Below are 27,369 nucleotides of genomic sequence, written 5' to 3'. Positions count from 1 at the left end.
GTCTAAGCCCATTTCTTTCTATCTTTGCATCAAGGAAGTGGAATCAAATTCAGCGTTTGCTCAAATGCCAAGCTTGATAAAGATGCCAAAAGTTCATGTAAGCAGAAACAAGGGAGGAAAGAGAACCACAGTATAGTCTCTGAAAAATAAGACATAGGAAGCTGCACTGTGGGAATTCCTTTATGAACTTGTGACACCTTCGGAAATGACAATACATCCAAGCTAAACACTGCAGAAGAGGAAAGATGTTCAAAGGCAACTCAACAAACATCCCTTTCTTTGAAAACACCTGGGACTATGTGGCTTTCTGGTCTCGGTAATGCCTCATGCCCTGCCCATGCAGCAGTGGGAAAAACAAAACTCCAGTCCAGCTAAGATCAGTGTTGAGGAAGCAGTAGCAGCAATTCTTGCAACTTTAGATTTAGGGAGGTTTTTCAGTGACCATAAGTTAAATCAAACCCTAAAAGTCTCCTTGGCATCTGTGAGAGTGAGGACACACAGATTTTAGAAATGGAAGAAGGCAAACATCAGCAGGTGAGAGCTAGAAAATTTGTCAGTTTTTATTTTCAGTGGTTTACATCCTTCTTTTTTTCCCCCCATAGTTCTAACAATTGTTCATCCCAAATTAATAGCAGAGCAGAATTTAACTCATGTAATTTGCTTTATATATTTCCCTCTTTTTTTTTTTTTTTTTTTTTTTTTTTTTTGCCAATCTGGTGTCACTGACACCCTTATTCTTTAGGCTACTGCAGTCTGGACATGTATAAATATTTTGCACTCCTCACATGTGAAAATTAAATGAACTGGTGACATGAGTTTTCATTGCTATCTACATCTAATTTCTTAAGATATGGCTTCCCTGAAATCACTTTCCTAAGAGGCAGTGATACATTTTCTTATGCAAGCCATGCTGAAGATTACAGTTCAAAAAAACCAGGACAGAGAGCTATGATTCTATGAAAAGCCTGACAAGATGAGAAAAATCTTCTACACCGAATATCTGCAATCAGAACTGGTCTGATGATAAGGCTATTAGAATAAAGCAGCTCTAAAACAAATTCAACATAATTAGACCAATCTTTTAAACTGTTTCCTAAGCCTCAAATCAAGTAAAGCATTTAGGCAAGTGCTTAGCTTTGAGCTAATTATATTCTTCTCACACCAACACCAAGTCTACCTGCACTCTTAAAATTAAGTGCTTTGGTAGGGTAGAACCTATTGGATAAATGAATACATTAGAGATCAACAAAACCAGCTGGCATAACAAGAGATTAGACTACAGTAAGATAATTCAGAGCTGTACATCCCAATGCAGGAAGATTTAGAAACCATTGAGCTAGAAATGAAGAAATGTTCTTTAGAATCAGGAGCATATTTACATAAATATATGAATATTGCTTAGCACACTAAACCCGTAAACCCAAATGGGACTTCTGGGCATATTGAGGAGGAGGGTGAAGATGGCAAAAATCACCTGGTTGTTCAAGAGGTGCTGAAGCAAGCGAACAGATGGCATTGACAAGAGAGCGCAGACTGAAAGGTGGAGAAAAATGCTGTTAACATGCAATGCCAGGCTAGCTTAAAATTAGAAACGTTAAATAGGAATTGTTTTATTTCTTCTAAGCAACACTGCACCACAGGTGTAATAGACAAAATGAATTATGCCACCGTTTGAACATACATAACATACCTTCAGGTCTTAAAGACATCTCAAAAATTACTTGATTTAATTAATATTTTAATCAAGTCATTATTATCCCAAGAAAATTATTTATCATTATTAATAAAAGTGTTTTATTACCTTTCATATTTATTTAGGAAGTAGCTTTATTGCTGATGTAAGGTGACAGCTTGTCAAAACTAGTGACTGGAGTGCTCTGTTCATGTATTGAGGAAGCACTTGGTCCCCAGGCTGTCTCCTCAACAAAGCTCTAACTACTCAACTTAGAAAAGAATCTAAATTTTAAAAAAACCTAAAACACCAAAAAACCACCCACTCCAAAACAAACCCCCTCACACACACACACACCAGACTTATAAATTATTATCGAGGAGATACAAGTGGATAATGCACCAATAGAAAAAAACCATGTTGAAAAGGCTGCTAATTGAATTGTGGTAATGCTGCAAGCTAATATAGCTTGAGATACAGGATAAACAACTACTAGTAAACACATATGCTGAAAACAATACTTTTCCTAGGGCATATATCACTCATCTAACTTCTATATTAGTGTCCATTGCTTCCATTGGAAACAGCTATTTTTATTTCATATTCTAAAAATCTATGTTAAAGTCACTGAGTTACAACAAACATTTTTGTTTCCCAGACAAAATTAACTCCTGAAATAACAATTGCTCTCTAGCCCTGCATGTGAAGTCGGCACCATTAAAACAGTGCTGCAAAGTCAGACATTAAAGAAGAAGTGAAGTATTCATACTCTATAACTTCAGAGGCTGCAAGATGCCTGAGATGTCTCACAGGATTGCTTGGACGGTCAGAAGAGAAATAACCCTCCACAGAAAATAACCTGATTTGCCCTGCAACAGTTCGTGTTGTGCTCCACAGACTAAAGAAGCTCCAGAGAAAATAATCTCCAGCTTTCAGCACCTAAGAGTCAAACTAAGACAGAGTACAGGTCCTTCAGAATGGCGCGATTCCAGGAGACATGACTGATCACCTCCAGAAATAGCAACCTAAAAAGAGCAAAATGGGAGGTCTTCTTTTAAGGTTTTCCAAGGTGTGATACTCCTAGCACCAAGCAATTCCCATGGTCTTGGAAATTTCAGTTCATCATATACCATACAGGTTCAGAATGAGAATGTCTCATAAATGTAAGGGATCGTAAAGGCCCACAACTGCAACACATCAGAAAAATACAGCAGGAGAGAGGCAGAAGTTATCACCATCACCTCACTCATTTCAGAAGCCATGAAAATTGTGAGAAGAATCCCAAGCAAGGCAAAACCTCAAACAACTACTCCTTCCTGGATGCCCTGCAGAAAAATTTTCTTCTAATCCCAAAGCTGCTGATCAGTTTAACACCAAGGACAGACACAGGGCTCATCGGTATGTTACTATCACACCAGAAACATTGCTGCTAAAACACTTTCAGAAAGAACATGAAGAAAAAGGTTCTTCTAAGACCTTGTAAGTAACAACTCAGGATCACAAGGTTCTTTGCTTAAAATAGGTTGACATGGAAGATATTAAGTAAATTAGTTGAATTATCTTTAGTGAGACAGTAAGAAGAGATGGTCTGCACTGGAAAGAATCTCAAAGAACAAGGTTGTTCTACAGCTTGCCACTGTCAGCAGTACAGGGGTAATGTGTCTTTTCACTTGAGTAAAAGCTATTCATAAACCCTAAATATCCTCCAGATTCTATTAGTCAGATTGCACACCTGATCTGTGTCTTCCAATGCCATATTTGATCCCACTAGTTCTGTACCAACTAAATCATGAGGAATGCTGATAAAAATGTGCAACTTCGAAGTTTTCAACCGTTACAGCAATTCTTTAATGAAGATCTAAAAATTGTGACTGAAGGGAGCAGAATTATTTAAAACCATGTTATAAAGTACCATACCAAGGAGTTATCACATTCACCATCAAAATGCAGGCAATTACAGATCTATGAATGAAATGCAGTGTGACAGCAGAGTATTATTTGCAATAATGCATGAGTTAAAAAATACCAGGGTATCAATGCATCTAATCAGACTATGACAATATTTAAGCACATGGGAAACTATGGCAAAATTTAGCTACTATAACTCAAGACCTGGTTGGAGGAGGGTGCTTTGACCAAACTGATTTGTTGGGTGGCATCTCTGCCCATGGCAGGTGTCCCAGTTTGAAGGACAGGTGTCTGCCAAGAAAGGCAGAAGTTTTCCTTTGAAACAGAGACCCGAATTCCACTCCCCGCCAAATATTATAAACGTTTGAATCAAGGACTCTGAGGCAGAGATAAGGGGGTAGGAATAACAGCTCTTTTACTAATATATATAACTGTACCAGCAGAAACAACAGCAATTGTTAAAATTACTAACAAAACAGAACAGATTACTCAGTTCCAGTCCTTTCTTTAGCTGTGGGCACACTCTCTATCGGCGGGATCGGAGGCGGGAGGGGGCGGCTGCGGCCGCGCCGGTCTCAGGGGGGAGCGGCTGGAGCGGGCAGCTCCTCGCTCACCGTTGGTGTTTGCAGAGACTGGAGGCTGTAGCAGGGCAGATGCAGGGCAGGTGATGGCAGAGGGTCTGGCTCTCCTGCCTTCGGCCGCGTGGCTCCAAGACCGGGGTGGGGCTCCTCCTCCCAGCTCCCCGGAAACACGAGTCCCCTCCGGAAGCATGGGAGCCCCTCTCCAAGCCGATCCCACCTACCCCTTTTGTCCAGAGCCATGAAAGATCCGAGGTGTAACCAGCAGCTCCGTTGGCATGACAATGGGAAAAATTCTTTAAATTGACACAGTAATAGGAAAACACTCAACCCCCAACAGCAGGGGAGTTGGAACTAGGTGTTCTTTAAGGTTTCTTCCAATCCAAACCACTCTATAATTCTCTGATCTCAAGCAGAATTAGGGCTCATACAACATCTAGCTCTTTCAGAAGACACAGTAAGATAGTTGATAGTCAGAACTAATCAGCCCCCTGCAGAAATCATTTAACAGACAATGCCTGCATCTGTCCAGCTCTTTCTAAGACACATATAATGCACTGATTCAGCATTTTGAATTGATATGCCATCAGCATTTCAGTGCTGAAAGCTTCTTACTGGTTGGAGGCAGTTAATAATAAAAAAAAAAAAAAAAAAAAAAAGGTCAAAAAACAGCTTTGGTGTGGAGGGCCCAGAATTAGTGTGACAGTGTTCACCACTATCTCCCACTAGAGTGCTCAGGGGAACTCTTAAGGAATACCTCATAAAATACTGCCTCATTCAAACCACGTAGAGCTAATAATGAAGAAGAACTATAGGAGAAAGTGACATCAACAGATTTTTGAGAGTTATTAAACTTAACTTGGACAATCATTAGCTTCCAGAACATCTCCAACCCTTTATTGCTGTTTTAGTCTTTGTGTAATTTAGAGTCAGAAATTTAAAGTAGTTACTGCTTTACACATTGAGAAGTTAAAAGTTGACCCTGATTAGAAGAGTACTTATACACAGTTGGAGTGTTCTGAGCTGTTAAAGATCAGCATTACAGAAATGATAACAAAAGGAGCCCTCGGGGTTTATTTTTCACTAGTTTTACAGAAATCAATAATAACTTCTATTTCAATCACTCCAAAAGCTATGCTCTCAAAAGACTGGAGTCCATATAGATTATCATTCAGAAATACACTCTCTTCTCTGTAAAGAACAATTTGCTCATAAAAGCTTTATGACAAACTGGCAGTAGTATAACTTACCCAGAAATGTACAGAAAGGATTTTTTTTTCTATTCTAGCCATGATCTTCAGCCTTGACCTGCAGATGAAAGGGGTGGGGGATACCACAGGGAAATGTTTTGTGGATTACTTCCCTTCTGAGAGGACTGTGAGAAAGAGGCACTTAAGATGAAGAGCAGTGAATTCACCTGGTGTTTCTGAAGGACCTGCCAGTCCCATGGAACAATTTTAGGGATCTATGAAGAGAAGTTGCAAATCTCTGCACTTGAGCTTTTGCATAAACTTTAGTTCTTTCCAACATTTTGTCTGCTTTTAAAGTTACAGAAAGAAACACAAACCACCTATAAAATACATATGCAAAACTGTCTACATAACTGAGAAATTAAATTACAGAACTAATAATCTTTGTTGGAATGACTGTGAGCTCACAGGTCTTTGATCTACAGACAGTCTCAAGCCTCACTAAAGCTGATGATGCTTAAATATTTCCTTTGAAGATAAGCTGAGTGAAAGGAGCTATTAAGTTTTTGTTCATGTGTTTTATGCACCTGCAAGTAGTGGAAGTGACAACTGAAGACCATGAAAAAAATTAAACAGAAAATAAACCTTGCAGGTTAAGGGGTCTTCTAGATGCTAGCCAAAAAAAAAAAAAAAAAAAAAAAAAAAAAAAAAAAAAAAAAAAAAATTTCAAATCCAGAAACAAATGGTAAAATCACTTCTTCTTCAGTATTCACTGAAAAAGTACTTTACATCAAACAAGGAATGGAAAAAGGTTCCTGAACTTGCTAGAGTAGTTCTACCTCAGCCCAAAGACTGCATAAGAAACAATACAGCAAAAATACATACAGTTTAGAGGTTTTCTGCCTAAATCACAGTATCTCTTGTGCTGAATAAAGCAAGGACTCATTGATTTTTATTTTTTTTCCCAAAATGTATCTGTTTGGTGCCACTGCCCTAAAGAAACAAGGGTTCTCCACAGGTTTTCAGATTGTCAAAAGTCTTGGGCTTCTTATGAAACCTGAAGGCACCACCACCAGTCTAGGCTCCCAACAGCTCTGCTGTGAGGCACTATTCCCATGAAAGACAACCTAACAAAGACCCTGAGTGCTCAAAATATACCCCCAAGAGACCAAGAAAACTGACAGTGCAGCAACCTGCTGCAACTAAGAGTTCAGAAGCACATCAGCTGGGCAGCAGCGCACGCATAGATCTGATGACTGTTCAGCAAGAGGGATATTAAGAAGGCCTTCCACAGTATCTTGAGCTGTTTCATCTGGATAGGAAAACCTGCATAAGCACACATCCTCTTTTGGTTTGGGAGAGACACTTTTGAAGTCTGCTGGCCACCTGAATTAATCATGCCTCAATAACATCTATTTCTAGGATTTCACAAAGAGGTAGAAAACCCTTCTAAATGTTTGAGGTCTGTCCTTTAGTTAAAAAAGCCATACATCCCATGCAGATTTAGAGAACTGACACAGCTTTGATTGCAACTGTTTGCCTAAATTGTGAATAAGAAAAAAATTTAACATGGAAAAAAATCAATAATTACTCAGGTAGCTATATATACGCATTATGAACATTTACCTTTTAAGAATTTTAAATTCAAACAATTGCACCAAAACACTTGTAAGAGAGAAGGAGAGGGGGAAAGGCAAAAATAGCCGCATATGCTCGCTGAAGGGAAAGAAAGGCTAAATTCTCGCACAGAAGTCCCTTCATACAACTCTGATAGGATAAAGAGGCTTTCAAGCAGATGTAAATTGCACTCAAGCTGCCTTTAAAGCCCACATTTGCACTCAGACCAGTTTAAAGCTACTTTGAGGCCAATTAGAGTCCAGCCTGAATTGTTTATGTGGCACAAGTGCAGAGCTGAGAGTGCAGTTGATAGCTAGGAGTGGAAGCATTCAGATCCTAATGTTGAAGTTTTACTGCAAGACCAGCTAACTCAAATTTACAAAAGGATATGATGGTTAAAAAAAAAGAACTTCCTTTGTAAATAGTTTAGAATCCCAAAGAAAGGTCACAGATAAACTAAGCACCATCTGGCTAACAGCATCACTTTTTCACCTTCTCTTTTTTCCCTTCCACCATTTGTATTTTTAAGCCAAGACAACAATTCATGTCATTCTCAGGAGTGATGCAGTGGAAGAAAAAGTCTGTGGTGAAGTGAGAATGCAAGGCAGGGAAGACTTTGGCTGACTAATGCAGCAATTTTATCAACAGAGTGGCACTACCTTGGCAGAAAGAGAATTCTAGATAAAATAATTAAACAATGGTTTATTTTTAATTTAAAAATAAATAGGACTAAAAAAAAAAAAAAAACATTGTGGGCCACACTGTTCCTCTTCTCTGTCTTTGTGGATTATTACCAACACAGGCACTCTTAGCATGCTCCTTTCAGGTTTTTGCCACTGCAACACTGGGTGCAGCCCCTTTGCCTGGCAATATCTAAGCAACCCTACCTCAAAAAGCTAGGACTTCACAGAAGAACTAAATCATCCAAAATTCAGTTCAAGAATATTTTTTCTAGCCAAGTTCTTCAGTGGGTGAGGTGATTGCCACTCTTATCTGACCATAAGCAACCTTCCTCAGAAAAAAACAAACAGAAGCAAAGTAGGTTGCAAGGTTACCCAGGGCTTCTGCTTTAAAACAAGCACTGAGATTCAGACAACATACACCTTACTCATACTTCCTCCAGAGGGGAAAAGGATAATAAAGGCAGTGGACATCGTGAAATAAATGTCTGCCTATTTTCACCTGTTACTGATTCAGATGCCCAAATCTGCCAGACATCTCATCTCAGCTTCCCGCTGACCCCTCAGGCTGCTTGGATATGATGAGAGGTATGGTGTAGGCACCTTTTAAAGGTTTTATCCAGAAAAGATCTCCCTCAGCCCTAACATGTGCTTTCACAGAATGCTTTCTCTTGCCTGGGGGACCCTGGGTCTGTATTAATACCAGCATGTGCTGAGCTGAGAAGCAAATGAACAAATCCAGAGAAGATTCCCAAGGCATCATTGGCTCAGCTGGACACAGACACTTTCAAAACACTATCCAGGAGGGCTTCCCAAAGTGGCTAATTAATCAAGATAAAGCCTGCATTCAGGAGCCTCCCTCCAACCCCTCCCATAATCTCTTTAATTTGTACAGAGAAAGCATTCCAAGACATCTCAATTTGTTGCTGGGTAAACAGCTGCAGCATCACCATGAAGAATACAGTGTCTCCTCTCTCTCTTTTGAGGGAATCTGGTGTACAAAATAGCCTTTTTTTTTATTTTTATTTTTTAATTCTACTAATGCTGAGATGTTTGGATTCATCTGCAGCACCCTGCTCATCCCTTTAATCAGCATGGCAGACTTCTTCAAAACTCTAGAGGAAAACATCCCTGTGCAGACTGTGACTATCAAGATTATTGGAGAGTGGCTCCAGGAAGAAGAAAGGAGACTAAGAGAGTAAAGTCTGTGTTCCCACAGATCACCATGGGCAACAGGAAATCCCATCTATTGGAAATTCCAGAAAGTGTTGTTCCTTCTTGTGCTATTTTCTGGGACTCCTGCAACCATCGTCTTCCTTGCATGTGCTTAGATTTCCTCTCTTTAATAGAGCAAATGGTGTTGGAGCAAATACCAGACTGTACAGTACATTCTGCCTCCAAGGCAGGAGCAGATACTGCATAGCAAAGCATTTTCCTTGTGGGATGGAGCAACCATTGCCTTCCATGCACACACATGATCAGTCCCCCCCTTATAATTCAGATAGAGGTCTCTCTATTTAGAGGGATATCCAGAGTCAGAATTACACCTCCACCTAAAACTTCCACTTTGAACCATGCCAAGCAATCCCTGTGGAAATTTTTTTCTAATAGAGACTAATTTAGAAGTCACCATTATGAACTCAATTAATTTCTAATGCACTCCTGGCTCTACAGAAATCCCTCCTAGGTGTGGGATATGCAGGCTGGATGATTCCAAGTCATGAAATAACTCCATGGCATGGAGCCAGCATCTGGCAAAATCTGAAAGACCTTTGAATGTTGCTACTTGTCTTTTCTTTATCTTAATATCTTGTATAATATTATTACTTTGTAATAACTAGCTGTCTTCAAAATTGCTCAATTGAATGTATTTCTGTCTTGTCTTTATTTCTCAGTTGTCCCCTATTCTCTCATGAATTTTGAATCTATTACAAACAAAATGCCCAAACCCACAAACCCTAAATCAGAGAAATTATGCTATGCATCAAAACCACATCTGCTGGAAAAAACAAGGCAAAAAGCCCAATTTCATTGGTTTATAGGGAAATGAGTAGGAGAGTGTGACATTAATATTTGAAACCTCTTGTCTACTGATCAGAATGCAACTCAGATGCGTTAAGGATTAAGCTCTGGTTGAGGTGCATTAATATAGCTACTTAAAACAGTAATTCCATCAAAGGCAAGGTTCTTCTGAAGTTAGACACACAAATATTGAGCAGCATCAGCTTCAAGTTGCCATGACATGAATAACACACCAATGTTCCTACACCATTAATAGCAACAATCCAGAGTTTGCTGAGTGTTTTTCAGAATGCTTGATATGGAAATAGAACTCACTGTACTCTTTTTAAGGCCATTTCCTTCAATTGCTCACATGATGATGAAGGATCAACTCAAACACACAAGGTAAGCAAAGAATAGTAAAGAGAACCTAACTTTAGCCAGATGAAACTACAGATATGAATATTTAATGCAGATTTCTGCAGGATGGCTGTAAATAGGGTTGGGCAGGGCATGATCCAGTGTGGACACAAAATACAGTGCAGCTCTGAAAGGTGCTGGGTGAATGAAGGGTTTGGTAAACCTCAACCATTCACCTAATGATAACCAGACAATCACTGTGAAGTGGCAACATGATTACATTAGACAATATTAGAAGTCTGCATTTGCACCACACTACTGTACCTGTTCAAGAAGCAATGGGTGCAATAACATCCAACAGTATCAGACTTCCTGAGCACATCACCAGGACTTCTTATACAGAAAAAAAAAAAAAAAAAAAAAGAGGATTATGGATTTCACTCTTTAGTTATCTATTTCCTAGCTACCTGTACCAAGAACAAAGACAAAAACCTTAAGAGGTTTTGGGTATATTTTTTTTGACGTTTGGGATTTTCTAGCAGTGCTCTTTCTCTTTCTGTGCCAATTAAAATGGCTCTGTTTTGTAACTGATATAGGTACCTTTAACACACATCCAAAACAAGGAGCATTGTGTGCAGTTACAATTGTTCAATAGATGCCCAGTCCCAGACAGATGGTGTTTTATCTTCACCCACTTGTCAAGGCAGCATAATGCATTGTCCTGTCAGGTATTAATGGAAGTGCCACTCAAATTAGATCTTAATTCTAGTACAAGTCTGTTAGAACACATAGATGCTACAGCTACTCTTTCCCACTAGTGCTTGTAGCAGTCAGTCCACACTGGAGCAGAAGCAGGACATTCAGAAACAGAGGTGAGGAGCTCAATGCAAAAATCTATGCAGAATGCAACCTTGTGGTCAATGGGAATGAGTCATTTAAAATACAAGAGGATGATTTTAAAAAACCCATGAAGAAATAGAAGAAGAAAAATTGACAACTGAATATTAAAGCACACAAAACAAAGATTAGGAGCCAAGAGGAAGGTTAAAAAAAGAGATCTAACATAACAGAGAAAGAGCCTTTTCTCAGTAATGATCAACACCTCACATCATCAGAAAATCAGTGCTAGAATGGTGTCCATAATAGGAAAGAGCAGCTGTAATACAGGACAGAATGTAGGTACAATGAAGGTACATTATTCCGTGAATGGAATATTCATATTTCCTCACTATGTAGCCCAAAGCATTATTTCCTTATTAGAAAACAAACAAACAAACAAACAAACAAACAAACAAAAAAAACACAAAAAAAAAAAAAAACAAAAAAAAAACAAAAACAAACAAAAAAAAACCAAAACAAAACAAAAAACCCAAAAAAAACCCCCAAAAAAACCCCAAAAAACCAAAAACCTGAATGTTTAAAATATTGAATAGATACACAGCTGAGTACTGATTATTAGTGAACATGTAAGTCTCAAAACTGATTCCAAGCTACATACTCTAAGAATAATACGTCAGGACATATCTGCATAGACACTATAAAAGACAGGCAATTCAGAGACAAGTTTTCATCTTTCTCATGAACTCTCTTTTTTGTTTAGATAAGAGATTTGAGATCTAAGGCTAATTTGAGATGCCTCTGCACACGCAGTCTCAGTAGACTGAGAACCTTCTAGACTCAAAAAGGTTTGTGCTGCAGCACTTTTATCATATTTTCCTTTTTGTACTGTGCCCATTTACCATGGTCTGTAGCTGGCATACTAGGATAGAGGAAATCCAAGTATTGGACCCTTCTTTCTGAAAATTCACTGGAGAATGGGAAATTTTTGTTCTTGAGAAGCTCCTACATATTTATATGGATGATAAACCTAGATAGATACTCCATGGTCACAAAACTCCTAATAACTGGCACTCTCATGTCACTAATTGGTCAATGCCTTTCACTCTGCATTTCAGAAGAGGTTGCTTGTGACAGAAAGGGAAGAAGAGGCTATTCAGAGATGTTGATCAAACCCGAAAAGCCAATCATGGCAGCAGATGGTAGATGGCAATCAGAAAGGTTTTGTGAAAAACCGGAATAGTATAAAAATAGTGGAAAGAAAGAAAGCATTTTACAGCATTAAATGCTAACCTTTAAAGATACACAAGTACACCGTCTGTTGCTCCATCAATAGATAAAGATGAAGCAATAGACTAAATGCAAGGGAAATGAAATAGCAAGAACAACCTATCACTAACGATTTTATGCACTGAGATGAAATAATTGAAAATACTTGAAATAGTATATTAAACCATTATGAGTTCAAATCTCTTCTGACAGTTGGAGACATGTTAACTTCTCATAAGCGTCCTATTTTAAGCTGTGGTCATAGTAAAAAGCAAATGAACTATTAAACAGGAAAACTCCATCTGGTTCGCAAAATCAATGAGGTAAAAATCATAAAAATCTAATAGGGCACACCAGGAAATTAAACGTGTATACTTCTGCCAGTCTTGTACTTTTATTTGTCACAAGATCTGCTGCTACCAGACACTGGAAATGTACTATATGGGCCAGATATATCTTTGGTTTTGGTCTTGTATGTTTGTTCATTTTTATGGCTTTCTTTACATCTTTTGTTACTGAGAAAGGACTCGCCGAGGAGATGGAAGAGAGTTTATTAAAGACAATATATTTGCCATCCATTATACTGGACTGAAAACCTTGACTGGAGCCAAGGACAATGTAGGTTGATACCTAACTAGTCACTCCACACTCCAATAGAACATAGTTCAGTGACACACTTCCAGGCCCAGACGTCCTTACACCTTCATTTGCAATGGTCCTTACTACTCCTATCTGGAATTTTCTTGAGTAATGCTTATGGCATAGGCCAGAAAATGTTCTGATTGTGTGGCTGCACACAAATTAGATGCCAGAAGAAAATAGGTATTTATTTTTTGGACAAAAATAGTGTTCCCAGTTCAGAGCCACATGATGAACCTTCTGCTTTCAGGCAGTCTCCCTTTTTTTGTTCCTTACTCCCTGTGCAACTCTGGCAGTGCAATTACCACCCCTTCACAGTATGTCTCTGGATTTCAGTGCCAATGTATCCATTTACTGATGTACTGTAGATGGACTTAAGTTTGCCACATTATTAAGCAGCTGGTCACCGCAAACTCCCTCTTTAGTCCATAGGGAAAGATCAGATCCTTCAAGTCTTCCTCACAGCAACCATATTCCCATAACCTGCAACTCCTGCTACTCAAGCTGTGAGATTTTTCCATGTAGAAGAGCCTAGCTGCACTAAATTCCATACTGTCCTACTAAACTGACTTTACTGGTAACCCAAGATAATGTGTGTTCAAGCCTTTAAAACACAATGCATTCTCCTCTCAGTGACAAAGATGCTGTCCTATGAGAGTCATAAGAGGTGTGCTTATCTTTACAAAAAACATGTACCATCCTTCGAGCTACACATCATTTTCCACAGGTGAAGCTCTTCACATTTGGATGAATAAACTCTAAACTCTTGCAATAGTTCAATTTGATTAAGCAAGACTCATTTTACAAATAACACAACAACTTCCGTCAGTTCCAATTAAACTAACTAAATGTCTTAATGTCTAAGGGTGAACAAAGTTTCATCAACATCAAAGTTCTGTTTTTATAAAAAACATTTTTCTCCACCACAACTGTGTTAAAACAGAGCTTACTCACTAGTCTTTGGTCTCATTTTTAATATGCTGTTAGTACCTATAAAACAAATCTTACCTTGATCTTCTGAAGAAACCGGTGACCTGGAATAAAACAACAAAACCCAGTCAATCTTTGGTTAAAAAAAAGGTCACAAATCAAGTTTAGTCTCAGTCTAGGGAATAGGTTATGGAGTTATTTGAAGGTTTTTTTTTTTCTTTATTCCTTAGCAGAGAGGACTGAAAGCCATCTGACCAAAAATAAAAAATAATAAAAAAAAATTAAAATAGAGCTGAACAGGCCATGTAGCAGCAGATTTTGCGGGCCAGAGTGACCATATGGAGCCACCTCTGTGAGGACTGATGCCAAGACTGTCTGTAGATACTTGGCAGAAACTCATCTGCTACTTCCACTGCCAGAAGAAAACCTCACAACTAGGGGTGATCAACGAAATAACATTTTGGCAGGAACTCATAGTCATTACAGTGGCCATTTTTTTGCCATAAATCAATGTATTGGTTAGCATAAAACAGTAGTTATATTGAACAAAAATTCATGCTATCCTCACAAAAGTAACACAACAGATCAAATTTTCTGTAAGTACCAGAAAAAGCAACATAACAGCAGCGACACAAGAGTTATAGAATACCTTAACCAGTGGCTAAGGACTCTGATAGTACCCCAAGAAAGGGAAGGGTTATAAAACACAGGTACCCCCTCAGTGTCCCTGCTGATAAAGAGAAGAACCCCAGTGAATTCCAGGTATTTGTGTCACAGTTCCCATCACTAAGGATCATACTCCTCATGGTTTTGGTCATCACCTAGAACAAAGGAACGCAGAAGTACTGGCCCTCCATTTTTCCCTTTGCTGCAGTAGTGTGGCTTCGCAAAACTGAAGCCAACCATAGAGCTGAATCTGGATGTATGTTCGTTATTTAGACCAGACTGACAGCACACAGTCCAGTGGACTGGACCATTCCTCAGAACTTCCCCAGCACAGATTCTGGTTGCATACACAGCCTTCCCATCCAAGTAACAATGTGTTTGTTCCTGCAGTGAGTGGGGCAACCCTTATTTCATTTCCAAGATGTTTAATTTCACAACAATGTACAAAAATAATAATTTAGAAAAGATTTTAAAATGTTAGTGTTGCCAGCAAACAGATCAAAGCCAACATAAGAAAAGCAGCCACAGCGGGGTGCAGGGAAAAGAAGGAACAAAGGGGAAAAGAGCTCACATATATTTAACTGAGTCAGCAGGGGCTGAAGGCTGGAGGGGGGAAAAGAAGTGAAGGAATCCTGGGTTAGAGGAACAAAGGAGCTGAGGAATAAGTCATGATCTCATTTCATAACAAGGGTTTGAAAATGAAGGTAGGGTGATTATAGTACATCAGAAGCAGATATGCAAATATGTAGATGCAAACAGGAAAAATCGAAAGAAAAGGAGGAAGCTTTCCTGCCAAAGTATATAATTTTTTTTTTGCTGCAAAATAGAGAAGGATTTGCAAATAAAGAGAGGAAAGAGCTAGAGCACAGCTGGAGCAATGGTCACTGTGAAGGGAAAAAATTTGACTGCCTAATTAGGATTCTGGCTGCACAAGAAAACAATGTGTCTGTATGGACCAGAATTAATTAATTCTCTACTCCCATTAAAGGCTCTGATTGCTGCTGAACATTCCAAGCTTGTATCCTACTCTGCTGCCAGCCAGGCCAGCTCTGTCCTCACCCTTTTGCCACATGTGTGGAGATACAGAAGGAATGCAGGTAACCCAAAGGATTTAGCAGGCATCAGTAGAACAGTCCTGCTTTGACCAGTTAGTTACAGACTTTTGTCCTTAGCTCCTAGAGAATCCCTTCTGAAGATCAAAAGCCACTGCATTTTCTACAAGGGTAAACAATGCCAAATGGGTCATATCAGGAGGTGAAAATGTTTAAATATTTGAGAATATCTTTACATGCAAGAGTCGTGCAAGGTTCCTTGGTTCACATATCCTGACTCTCCACCCATTGCTAATGCAGTATTCCACTGCATCAGCAGAATTATTCTTTTGTTTTGTTTTTTAATTGCCCAGTTTCATCACCTTTCAGTTCTTTATGTGAAACAATAAAATAAACAATGCAGATTATCCTATAATTTGGCTAAAACAGATGTCATAGTTCCTTAAAACATTAACAACAGAAGAGATGCTATTACAATACCAATTCCTTCTAAATTAAAACATTGATTGAAGGGAAGGATGAAAAATATGTTTATGCATATTTTGTGTGTCTAAAATTATTAGATATTTTTCAAAATATAACTGTCTTTTTGCTTTATTGCATGCCTCAAATACAGTGCTTGTAAGAAATTTAGCATTACTACCAGTGTAGCTACTATCAGTGCTTTTATTTGAAAGAATCCATCAAATAACTGTGTAGCCTGGTATCCTGAGAAAATAAGGTTCATTTAACCTTATTTATATCAGCTTCATCAGGTTTGTATTGGTATCTTGATGCGTACATAAGCACTTCTCTATCTCACCCTGATAAACTCGTGTTGGCTCATTTCATCCCCTATTAATTGATAGAGTCAATTACTGCTTTCACACAGCAGGAAACAAAATAGCATAAGCTCAACTTTTCTGATGTCACAAAGAAAGCCACAGTAAAAGCCTCAATGAGAGTTTCCACCACTGGAGATACCAAAGGCTCAAACACAATAAACTGGGCTTCCTTTGTTCCACTACTGACATGAAGTATTTTGGCAAAGAGTAGAGAAGACTTTCAGCATTCTCCTACAATTTCAGTCCATACATTTTAGCAAGGGGGAGGCTTTCCCAATTGCTCAAGTCCTGTCCTAAGTACACTGAGGGGATTCTTGTTTGTAGCTATGATGGAAGTAGGTGAGACTGTAGAAGCCTCTACACTAAATAGAACTGGGCATTTTATGCACTGACTCATCCTGCCCATGTTTATAACAGGCTCTAAGAGAGCAAAAAGAGAAAGCATAATGGCCTGCTCTAAATCACATCCACTCACTCCACAACCACAGCAGGCTTTCCTGACAGGAAAAAAAAAAAAATCCAGTAGATGCTTGTATTTCTGGTCACACATCATTCTCTCAGGTCTGTAAGAAGTGTGAGAGATATACTGTGGCAGCACTGGTCACCAGACAGGTGTTCCAAGAAGGGACGATTCTTATCTGCTAACATCCACACAGGAACAATCTGTCTAGTGTCAGCTACCCACCCAGTATGACCCTGGCTATGCGTTTTACTGTCATAATGAAGCAAGTTATCATCTCCACAACCTCTATGCCTTAAAAAACAATTAGAGACAAGTCAGAGATACTTCAGAAAAACTAATATACTGTCAAGATCTGTGGTCTCACCTGGGTCAAAACACTTTGCAAAGTGACACGTTGAAGAGATTTTCATTTGGTTAAACAAAACAGAAAAAATCTTCAGGAAAAGGTTCAGAGACTGCAATATCCTGTTCTTGGTCATTTCAGAATGAAATAACTTTTTTCTTTATATATATATATAAACACATCAACGGGGTTTTCCTCTGGTTTTACCTTGGTGCAAAATTAACTTTCAGAAAGAAGGGATCACCATCTCCCCAAGAGAGTAAAGGCAGGCCAAATTAACTGTGACTGGCTATAACTCCAGAACATTGAGATTCAATTATCTCTTCTACCAACAGTTCTTTTCCCATGCATGACTGAAACTGGGGTGCCTGATTTCACATATTTTCACCAAAGGCTTCAATCTGACTTTCCTTCTGCTCTGCTTTTAAAAACATCTATTGATGCAGCAGATACTTCGAGTAAAGGCATGTTTCTGTGATAGGGCAGAGGATCAGAAGGGAGGAGGAAGAAATGATCCCTGTGAAGAAAGGTCTTATCACTTCTGTTTGATTTCCATGCTTTTTAAAGCCCTTCTTTCTTTCTTTCTGTTGCAAAGTAGCAAGCTCAGCTGAGTGGGATAATAGAACTAGCAAGCCTCAGCCTGCAAGAGGAAGCTGTGCAAGGTCTGTTCGAACACCCCTTCCATAAGCAAAGCAATACCCTTTGGGCTTTACATAAAACCCGCAAGCTTCTTCCAGAAATCCAGGTACACATATTTAGAAATGCATATTTAAAATGGTGTAAAAAAAGCCTGATCATACATACACTAGATGCATCCAGTAAATTGGAATACATACAATATTGAAGGCATGAGACCTGCCCACCTAAAACTGCAACAAGGCTTCGAAGTTCACTGTCTGATCCAAAGCTCACTAGACTTTTTCCACTCACTCTTGCAGGGTTTGGATTAATTTCTGCAGAAATCTAATCCTCAGTATAGCCAGGAGAGCCTTCGGTATCACACAAGCCTCTCTCAAAGAGCCAAACTGTCAGAGCTGTTTCCAAGTGCACTCTCCGATGTGCAAACACTAGGTTTGCTCAAGACTAGGTGGGTAGAAGAAGGCATATTCATTTCTAAGGATGGAAGTGCAGGGAATGTCACAATTTTGAGCCTAGTCAGCTAAGGAACCTAGACATATACAGCCAGACTACAGGAGATTAATTCTAACAAAATTTCAGCAGATGAGTACATTATTCTTGAAGACAAAAGCCTCTGAAGAAACAAACTTGGAGCTGATGTAAAGCAGATATTTTAATCAATAAACCTGTAGCAGAAACCATCTGCAATCTGCACTAGGCCTATTTAAAACCAGCCATTTAATACTTAAAGGTCAAATAAAAATCTCGATGCAGCAATTCTACTGGTGTTTATGACCATTACACCTTTTTTCCTGCTTAGGGAATGTATTTCTGCAAACTTTTTAATTCAATCTAACAGCTACCTGTGATGAGGGGAGAGGAAGAGCTGTCAAATTAAACCCATTCCTTCTCATTTTGCAAGTGCATCTCTTAAAAATCAAATGGCATCCCTGTTGGGATTTATTCACCTATCCTGATTCCAAATGAAGAAAATTTTTAGCATATCAAGTATTTTTAAAATATACGTGAGGAAACACTCTCATTATTTGTATCAGTACCTCTGTAGCTGTGTGTCCCCTGCAGTCCCAACAAACAGTACATCATTTTACTGGTAGAAAAGCAGAACTGCTTCCTTTCCTGGTCCCTGACCAGATAATGCTCAGTCTGGGCATCACCATTTTCTGCCATGGCACTTGATGAACAATAATAGCCTAAGAATTTCTGAGAGCTTCCCCACATTTTCACTTTGACCTTATCCATGCCCAGATCAGAGTGATCATCAGAGGTTGGAGAAGTACAGCAAGTTCAGCAAAGGCAAATGTAAAGTCCTGCACCTCAGGAGGAGTAAACCCATGCAACAAAACAGGCTGGAGGGGGGTCTAAAATCTGAGAACAGCTTTTCAGAAAGAATGTCTGATGTTAGCAGAGTACAAGTTGAACATCTGTCAGCAGAGTTCCCTGTGACAGAAAGCGCCAACAACACACTGAGCTGTATTTGCTCGAGCAGAGCCATAAAGTAGATGGAAGTGATTTTTGACCCTCTTCTTGGCGCTTGTGAGACTTGAGAACGAGACAGACACTGACAAATTGGATTTAGTTCCAGAAAGGGCTGCAGAGATGGTGTGGGCATAGGAGGACAGGCTATGGAACCTGGGTTCATTCAGTAGGAAGAGAAGGTTTGGGCAAAATTGAATTGCTGCCCTCAACTACTTAACAGGAAAGGATAGAGAAGACAGAGTCTGCATGAAGAAAGAAGCAAAAGTCACAAGCTGGCACATGAGAAATTCAGATGGGATGTTAGGGAAAAAAAATTTTACCACGTGGATGATCAAAGAGAAGAACACACCGTGCAAAGAGACTTGAATCTCCAGTTTTTTCAGATGTTCAAAACTCATCTGAAAATGGCTCTGAAGTTCATCTAGCTAGATCTATTCTGAAGATTTGTATTAGATGACATTCAGCGTCCTTCCCAACCCAAGTTTTTCTGCAATTCTTTAAGTCTCTCTACAGAGCTTTTTTGTTTTACTACCCCATTTTTCCTGTCATTCTTTCCTCTCAAATATTTCCCATAGACAATGGCCATACTGTCTCACATCCATGGGAAAATGCTGCCCAGCAAAGACCCCATAATCGAAGAAATTCCATTCAAGTTATTTATTAGTTTGCAGGAATCTGTTTGGACATTTCCTATAACCTGCAACGACAATCTAAGAGACAAACACTAGGGAGATTATTCTTTCCTAATGCTGCTAAAAGACAAGATCAATACTAATTCTAGCATCTCTAACTTGCGTCAGCAGTCTCCATCTCTACCTGCACAGCAATCACTGCCTCAGGCTGTTCACATGCATTCCAACATAAAGGAAAGTAATTGCTGCTTCTTAGGGAAACCAGGGCAGCTCAGATATATTCTATACGAGGTCTTAGGTATGTCAGTGTCCCCTGTATTGTCACACATCTCTTTTTAATACTGCTTAACTTTGTCTCTCTTACCATTCCTCTGTCCACTGTGCATTGTTTTAACGAAGACTTGTACCACCACAATGCAGCTATCCCTGAAGCTGTACTGACACCCAGAGGAATTGTCTGGAAATTGCTGCTTAAAAAGGAAATAGAAGATTTTATTGTAAAATCAGATACAAACCCAAACGTGCCTACAGTTAATTTTTTAAAAGGAGAAGAAGGATAGAGAAATGTTCTATTAAATTCATCTTGGATAAGATAGTTCCATCTCAAAATATGACCTGAGCATGCTGGTTTGGTATTTACTTGAAAAAGAAGGTGTTTCCAAATGAGCAGCAAGATCACTGTAGGATAATCACAGTTTGTTTTGATTTGGTTTTATGTTTTGTCTTTTTATGAATACTTGTCCTTTCTTTCTCTTATCATCACATGGCACCAAAACATGTCAATGGAATGAAAGAATATTATTTTGAAAAGGGCCTTATCCCAGCTTCTTTGAAATGTTCTTTCATTTCCAGATTTTAATTAAATCTTTGTCTTGGGTTGCAATACAGGATGTGACCAAAAATGTGTATTCTATCACCATTTGTCAGTGCAGTGATCCTTATCACCATGGGATGTATAATCTGCTAATGGGCCATCTTTAAAACCAGGTGGAGCAGTCATCTTTATCTTTTTCACAACCCATCCTTCCTCTAGGAAGATATCATCTGCTAATGGCCATTAAGTCCCACTGTATGGCTGATAAAATTATGTTACCCCATTCGGAGATGCTCTAGCTGGGAGAGGAGCCAAGCCTTTCCTACCTAGATAAAAACTGAGATTTTGAACACCAAAGTAGCCTTCTTTCCACTGGACTTCAGAGGAAAGCTGGACCTTTCCACATCATCACTGGGCCTTCAGAGAAAAACTGCACCCTTCTACAGGAGCACTGCTTCAACTGACCAACATCTGCCACTGCAGGAGGACTGTAGCCACCATTCAATTGGACTGCTACCAACATCCTGACTAACAAGGTGTCAGGTCGTATTCTGACTCTGTCAGTGTTTTGGATTTGTTCTTTGTAATACTGTATATCTATTTTAATTTTCCCAGTAAAGAACTATTTATATAGTTTTTATTTTTATATGTCATTCCTATTTCCCATATCTTTGCCTGAAAGCCACTTAATTTCAAAATGATAATAAATTGGAGGGAGGGAGTTTATATTTCCCATTTTAAAGAGAAGCTCCTGCCTTTCTTGGCAGACACCTGGCCTCCAAACCAGGACAATCTTCGAAATCCTCACTGACCTATGGAAAGCAAGATCTCGGCATGCTGTGTAACACCTTAGTGAAACAAGAGCCTAGATGTCAAGGGACTAGATGTTGTTTGACAGAGGTCATTATTAAGACCTGGAATAGGACCCAAAGTGGCTACATTTACGCACTTCCTTAGCATTCTGCATGGAAATTTAAGCATATCTATTAGGTAACAAAACATCTGGCTTTTCCTCAACAACAAATCAGTGAACTTCCAGGTAATTCCAGGAAAAGATTAAAGCAGAGGTCACTTTATTAGGACTTCAACTTTTATTTGACCCAGAGAAAGAAATTATTTTACTAAGCACAATGCCATGACAGCCCAATTTTGAGCACCTCAGGTATAACTTAGTTCATAAGACACATCTCCACTTGGCCCTCAGGCTAGATGAAGGTGAAGCACATCAGTTGCTTGGTATCTTGAGATACTACCCAAATAATTTTAGGCCACTTTGGGTTTCCAAACAATCCAGAAGATACCCTAAATGGTGTATTTGTTACAACAATGCAAAAGAGTCACTTTTAAGAAACAGCATTTTGTTCCTGAAACACAAGAATTCCTCAGAACAGATTCTTGCATTTATGTTAAAGAGGAAGTGGCCTGATTTTCACAAATACTAAGCACTAAGAAACCTTCACTTTCCTGCCATCTTTTAAAAAGTAATCTAAATATTAAAGAATAACCTTACTTAATACGCATAACACACAGATCCTAGGCAGAGCAAAACTGCTGAGCTGTTTACACCTCTGCTATAGACTAACTGATGGAGAATAAAACTTCTGTTGGGAGTTTCAGATATGGCTTTTGTGCTGCACTTTTAGATGTCTGGCACAGAAACAGGAAAGTAGGAGTCAGGGCTACACCGGCTCCAAGCCAATTTTGGCTTTCTGATTTCAGCCCTTGGCATAATTTAGCCAGGCCCATCTGTCTCTGCTTGCCCATGGGCATCAGCACTGCCAGAACCTCAGTAAGGCTCTGTGTTTTGGCCTTGCTCCCCTTGCATTTCCCTCCTTGCATACACCACTGTGCCAGAACTACTAAACACTCTCTGTTTCAACTACCAAGACAAAGCCGTGGGTTTTAGTGGTCCTTTCCTAGTGCAGAGAAGCAGCAGGCAAGCAGGGACAAATGGAATGTTTTTAAGCTTTCAGAAGTTTCTCTGCTCACCCAAGTTCTTTGGCAGGCATGTTAAAAATGTACTGTACCTCCTACACCCCGACACATAAGCCCCGAGCCAGGGGACTCAGACAGTCACACTAGACATGGAAGAGAAAGAGCAGCTCTTTGCAGAGCAGCCATGCCAAGACACACAACCTGGGAAACAACGAACTTTCCAAGCAGCCCCAGTGAAGAATCTCACTTTTGTTCCATGAGTTAAGTGAAGGCTCATATCAGAATATCATTCCCAGCCGCACCCAAACACTAAATTTTGCAGGTTTAAAATACTCCATTGCAAACCTCAAAAGATGACCTATTTTCACACAACTACCCTTTGTCTTTAGCCTTTTGTCACATGGTGTTTTTGACATTTCCCAGTTTTCAGCCACAGCAGAAATACAAACATATCTGAAGAATTATAAAAAATTTGGCTTTTTTGAGTTTAACACAGTCAACTCAGGCAAAGTCGTACTTTTGTGTGATAGTTCAGAGCAGCAATTTTACCAAACTACATTTCTATTATCTTCAAAAGCCTGTTAAACCAGAATTTAGGGATATGAACAGGAATAGAAATACAGCCTGAATGCATATAATGAGATGTCCAAATGTGAAATCTTGAACAAAGTATGTAGCCCAATGTGTGTGTAACACATGTACAGGACTGTGTTTCTTCCCTGGACTCTGAAGCTCACTAGTTGTAGCTTTGATAAGACAGCTTGGTACTGAGTGAGAATACATTAAGAACCAGCCTCCTCTCCAAGCAAATGGAAGCTCCTTATGGCAGGGACAGAGCACATGGACAGAGGCTTGCTATTCCTGTGCAATGCTCAGAAAACAAGGACTGGGAGGGTTGGGTTTTGCTTTTTGTCATTTTGGCTGGGTTTTTCTTCCTTCAACTCTTACAATTGAGTAAGTACACATAAATACAGACATGCCTAAAACTACAAGGTACACAACTTTTCCAACCTTGATTGGCTTGTAAGACTGCCATCCTGGAGAATATTTGACCTATATTTATAACAGTGCCTAAAGTATACCCAGATCTATCTTTCTATCAATCATCCTTTATCACCCCAGTAAACCCATCCACCTTCTTTTCCAGCACTTTTAATGTCACTGGGGACTGTAGGTCTGTTGTTTCCAGTCCCTAGAGCTGGACACAGGGATATTCACATTCTACAGTGGCATTGCCAGATCCACTCTTGCTACCCTGCTCCTCCCAGGTACAGTTACCACCCGTCAAATGCTTGCAGGGAAAGCAGTAGGCCCTAAAAATCAAATTATCAAATGTTACTTTCTTGTACCTAGACAAAAAGAAAATGAGATTATGAGAAGTTATTCTCCTGTTATATTCCTGTCTTCTTTGCTGTAAACCTGTTTTACTTCTCATAGAAGATTCTGCTTTGCAGACCAAGGACTAAAGTAGGCAAGCAAGGCTGGAAGCAAAGGGGAAAAAGAAAACAGTTGTTAAAAGAAAAAGAGAAAAGAGACTCTACTGCTTCAGTCTTGGCTGTTAGCCAGACAGTGGAAAGCAGATTAATAGCGATTACAGTAAACTTCTTAAAGAAGCCAAGGGTCCAGCTATCTCTACTTTAACAACATCATTTTTTTATCCTTTAAATGCACTCCAAAATAAAAACTTAAATTCCATGACAAAAACCTGGCTTTGTCCCTTTGTGTACTGGAAATATTCAGAAGGCATTTTCAAGCTAGGTGGTAGCTGACTTTTTAGCATTCAGGTAAGATGGCTCCTTTGTCAAGTACGTGTGCGTCCTATTGCTTGAAGTTGCCGCAAGGAGAGGACGAGAGCTGGACTGCTTGCATTTTCCTTTCGGAAAGTGGGATGCCAATCAAGAAGCAAGATCTCTCTAAAGAAGCCAGTTTGTAGTCTCATCATGTGTATGAGTGTTTTGCATATCACTGCCTATCAAAATAATTTGTAAGCAGCGTGAATTTCCTCAGCTGTGCATCAGGTGTCGAGATGCCACAAAAGTCATTAAGAAGGGTCAGTTTGGTGAGAAAAGAGGAAGATAAAATCCCACCCAATCCATCCTGGGGAGATAAATATTTAATGATGAAATGCATTGGTAATAAATGAGAAAAAAGCCACTGTGCAGCATACAGTACATGATATGCTCTATTTCTGCCATCTATCGAAGGGGCAGATGCACAAACCTACCCCACATGTGCCTACTGTTATTAAAACTCCTTTGCCTCAACAGCAAAGGCTGGGGACTTGAAGTTCAGTTAATTGGAAAAAAAAGCGTAATTTTTCTCTCAGAAACACTCCTGCCTCAAAATCATTATATTCACACTATGCTTTAACCAAACAAGCTTGTGATAAAAAGCAACACCTAATATTATAATTACTTTCTGATCACATATTCTGTTCTCTGCTTTCATTCATTGAAATAATATAAGGGATCAGTTTTGAAATTTTTAGCTACATTCCTCACTTGTCAGAAATAATTACTTAATCTTAAAGAAGATATAGATATAGTTATAGTTATAGATAGAGATAGAGATAGAGATAGAGATAGAGATAGAGATAGAGATAGAGATAGAGATAGAGATAGATAGAGATAGAGATAGAGATAGAGATAGAGATAGAGATAGAGACAGACACAGAGACAGAGGATATAGATATCGATATAGATATAGATTAGATATAGATATAGATGCATATACACACATCTATATCTGTGCATATAGTGATGACAGATACTCTAAGCATCCTGAAGCTATATTATGACCAGCTGTGGTCATGTCCTCTTTAGGAGAAAAATGACTACTGAGAAAGCATTCCCAGTGAATCAACATGGCACTTTCACACTAATTCCCTTGTCATTTGCCCTAGGCTATAGGATAATGCATTTTGAGCTGTACAATATTTCCGATTATATAAAAAACATTGGATGCTGATGACTCTCAGAAGATCCATGAGAGCTCTATGTGCAGGAGGAATTGACTTCTCTCTTTTCTGCTATATTCTTGTTTAGGAATTTTACTGAAATCCTTTTTTCAAGTTCTAATTGAAAAATAATTTCTGAAGGGACAAATCTCTGCAAAAAACCTGTGACCAACTTCAGCTGGCAAAATATAATAGTGCTTTATTTTTTTCTTTAAAGTGCCAGTTAGACAACCTGAGGCAACAGAAATGCTATTTCTTAGATTCCAGCCCTTCACACTCTTTAAAAACCTCCTTGTAGTGGCCTCTCAGTAACCAAACCTACTTCACAGTGGACATGCACAGAATGCCCTTGGTTAACCGGCCACTTGCGAAAAGTTTGCTGTAAATTGCCATTTAGAAATTCTGTCATGGATGCTGAAAAGAGAAGCCAGTCCCACAGAGCATCATTCAGCTATCTTAAATTTATTACCTTATTGCCTCCACTGTGGTTCCCTGACTCGTTTACTGTTCACCTTCCACCTTGGTAGCAAGTGAGGCCATGTCTAAACATATTTCAGAGCTTGCCCACCTGTCTAATAACCTGCATAAACCCAGAATTCTGTGTTCTGGAAAGAAACAGCCTGTCACTCTTCTCTTCCCTATCTGTACCCCATGCACTACTCAATTTCATTATTCCCATTCTGACTCACCAGACACCTGGTTATCGTCTGTGCCCTGAATAGCTCCCTCCTTTAACCCTGCTCACCAAGTTCCTGCACATGCTCCGTTTTTGCTTCTACTCCTTTGGTTCCTGCAACTTCTTTTCCTTGTTCCTTCATACACCTTCTCCTGACCATCTCCATCTGATCATGATACTGCATCCCTTTTCTCCTTGCTGCTGGAGATCAGCTAATGAACAGCACAGTCCCACTTCCTTCAGCCCTGTGAGCAGATATGCAACATGAATTAAGTACAGAGGAGCATAACTCCTCTGTGAGCATGTACAGACAGAAACTTTTGAAAGCAAAGCTCTTAAATCTGAGGTGTCTTCAAAGTGAACGAACAACCTCATCAGCAGGGCAAATTCAGGGGTATTTTCAAGACAGCAAAAGGCATCTCCCCGGTATTATGATGACATCTTACTAAATCTCAAGCTTCCAATATTTCATTCCAGTGAGGTTCATTCCACTACCAGCACTAACTCATCTCAGGAAAGAGCCACTGAATTTATTTGAAATAAGGCCATTTAAAGGAGCACATTTCCCACAAATCTTGTCTTCAGAAAGAACTGGCTGTTTTGTTAAAGTTTTTACTGAAAGAAAATGAATCAGTCATAGACTGACTTTTAGAGTGAAAAATTTCAACCAAAACAATTAAAGTTTAGAGAAACTGTGAAGAAAATTCCTCATAGCAGACAGTGACAGGGACACTTTACTCTGAGCAACACTACAAACTTACTTGTATTTAATAAATTTAGCAAATGTAGTTGTTACAGCTAAGCAAACATTTCCAGTCATGCTGATGTAAACAAAATCATTCTTCTTATCAATAAGAAATTAGTCCACATGTTCTCACCATCACTACACACTGCCTAAAACTGTCTAAGCATCATTTTTCTCACAGCTTTGACAGCTTCTGATTTTGGGCCCTGCCATTCCAATCTATGGAAAAATGAACCTCGATTCTTCACTTTGCAAAGAATATAAAGAACTGATCCAGAATCTCTCAGGAAGAAAACCAGGCAATTTTCTCCTGAAAGTGATACCCTGATCACCCTTTCTTGCCATGACATCTCCTCCTGACAGCAGTCACCAGGTAGCTGGAAAATTTCCAGTTGGTAGCCTCATGGCTAGACAGCCTGCCATCCACACTACATCTGTCCTGGAGCTGTAGGCTTTGCCTGCCCTGT

At 39.2% G+C, this 27,369-nt stretch overlaps 1 protein-coding gene across 1 annotated transcript in view; it reads right to left on the bottom strand.

Moving 5' to 3' along the window:
* DGKI (diacylglycerol kinase iota) overlaps positions 1 to 27,369 on the bottom strand; it is a 216,248-nt gene that overhangs the window by 17,573 nt on the left and 171,306 nt on the right. The window contains exon 28 of the mRNA XM_056482414.1: positions 13,760 to 13,785. Coding sequence (XP_056338389.1) covers positions 13,760 to 13,785 — 26 coding nt within the window. The remainder of the gene's footprint in view (positions 1 to 13,759; positions 13,786 to 27,369) is intronic.

The sequence above is a fragment of the Oenanthe melanoleuca genome, chromosome 1A, assembly GCF_029582105.1.
Source record: "Oenanthe melanoleuca isolate GR-GAL-2019-014 chromosome 1A, OMel1.0, whole genome shotgun sequence".
Taxonomy (NCBI): domain Eukaryota; kingdom Metazoa; phylum Chordata; class Aves; order Passeriformes; family Muscicapidae; genus Oenanthe; species Oenanthe melanoleuca.
The sequence above is the reverse complement of the archived record's forward strand: the minus strand, read 5'-3'. Positions and strand labels throughout refer to the sequence as shown.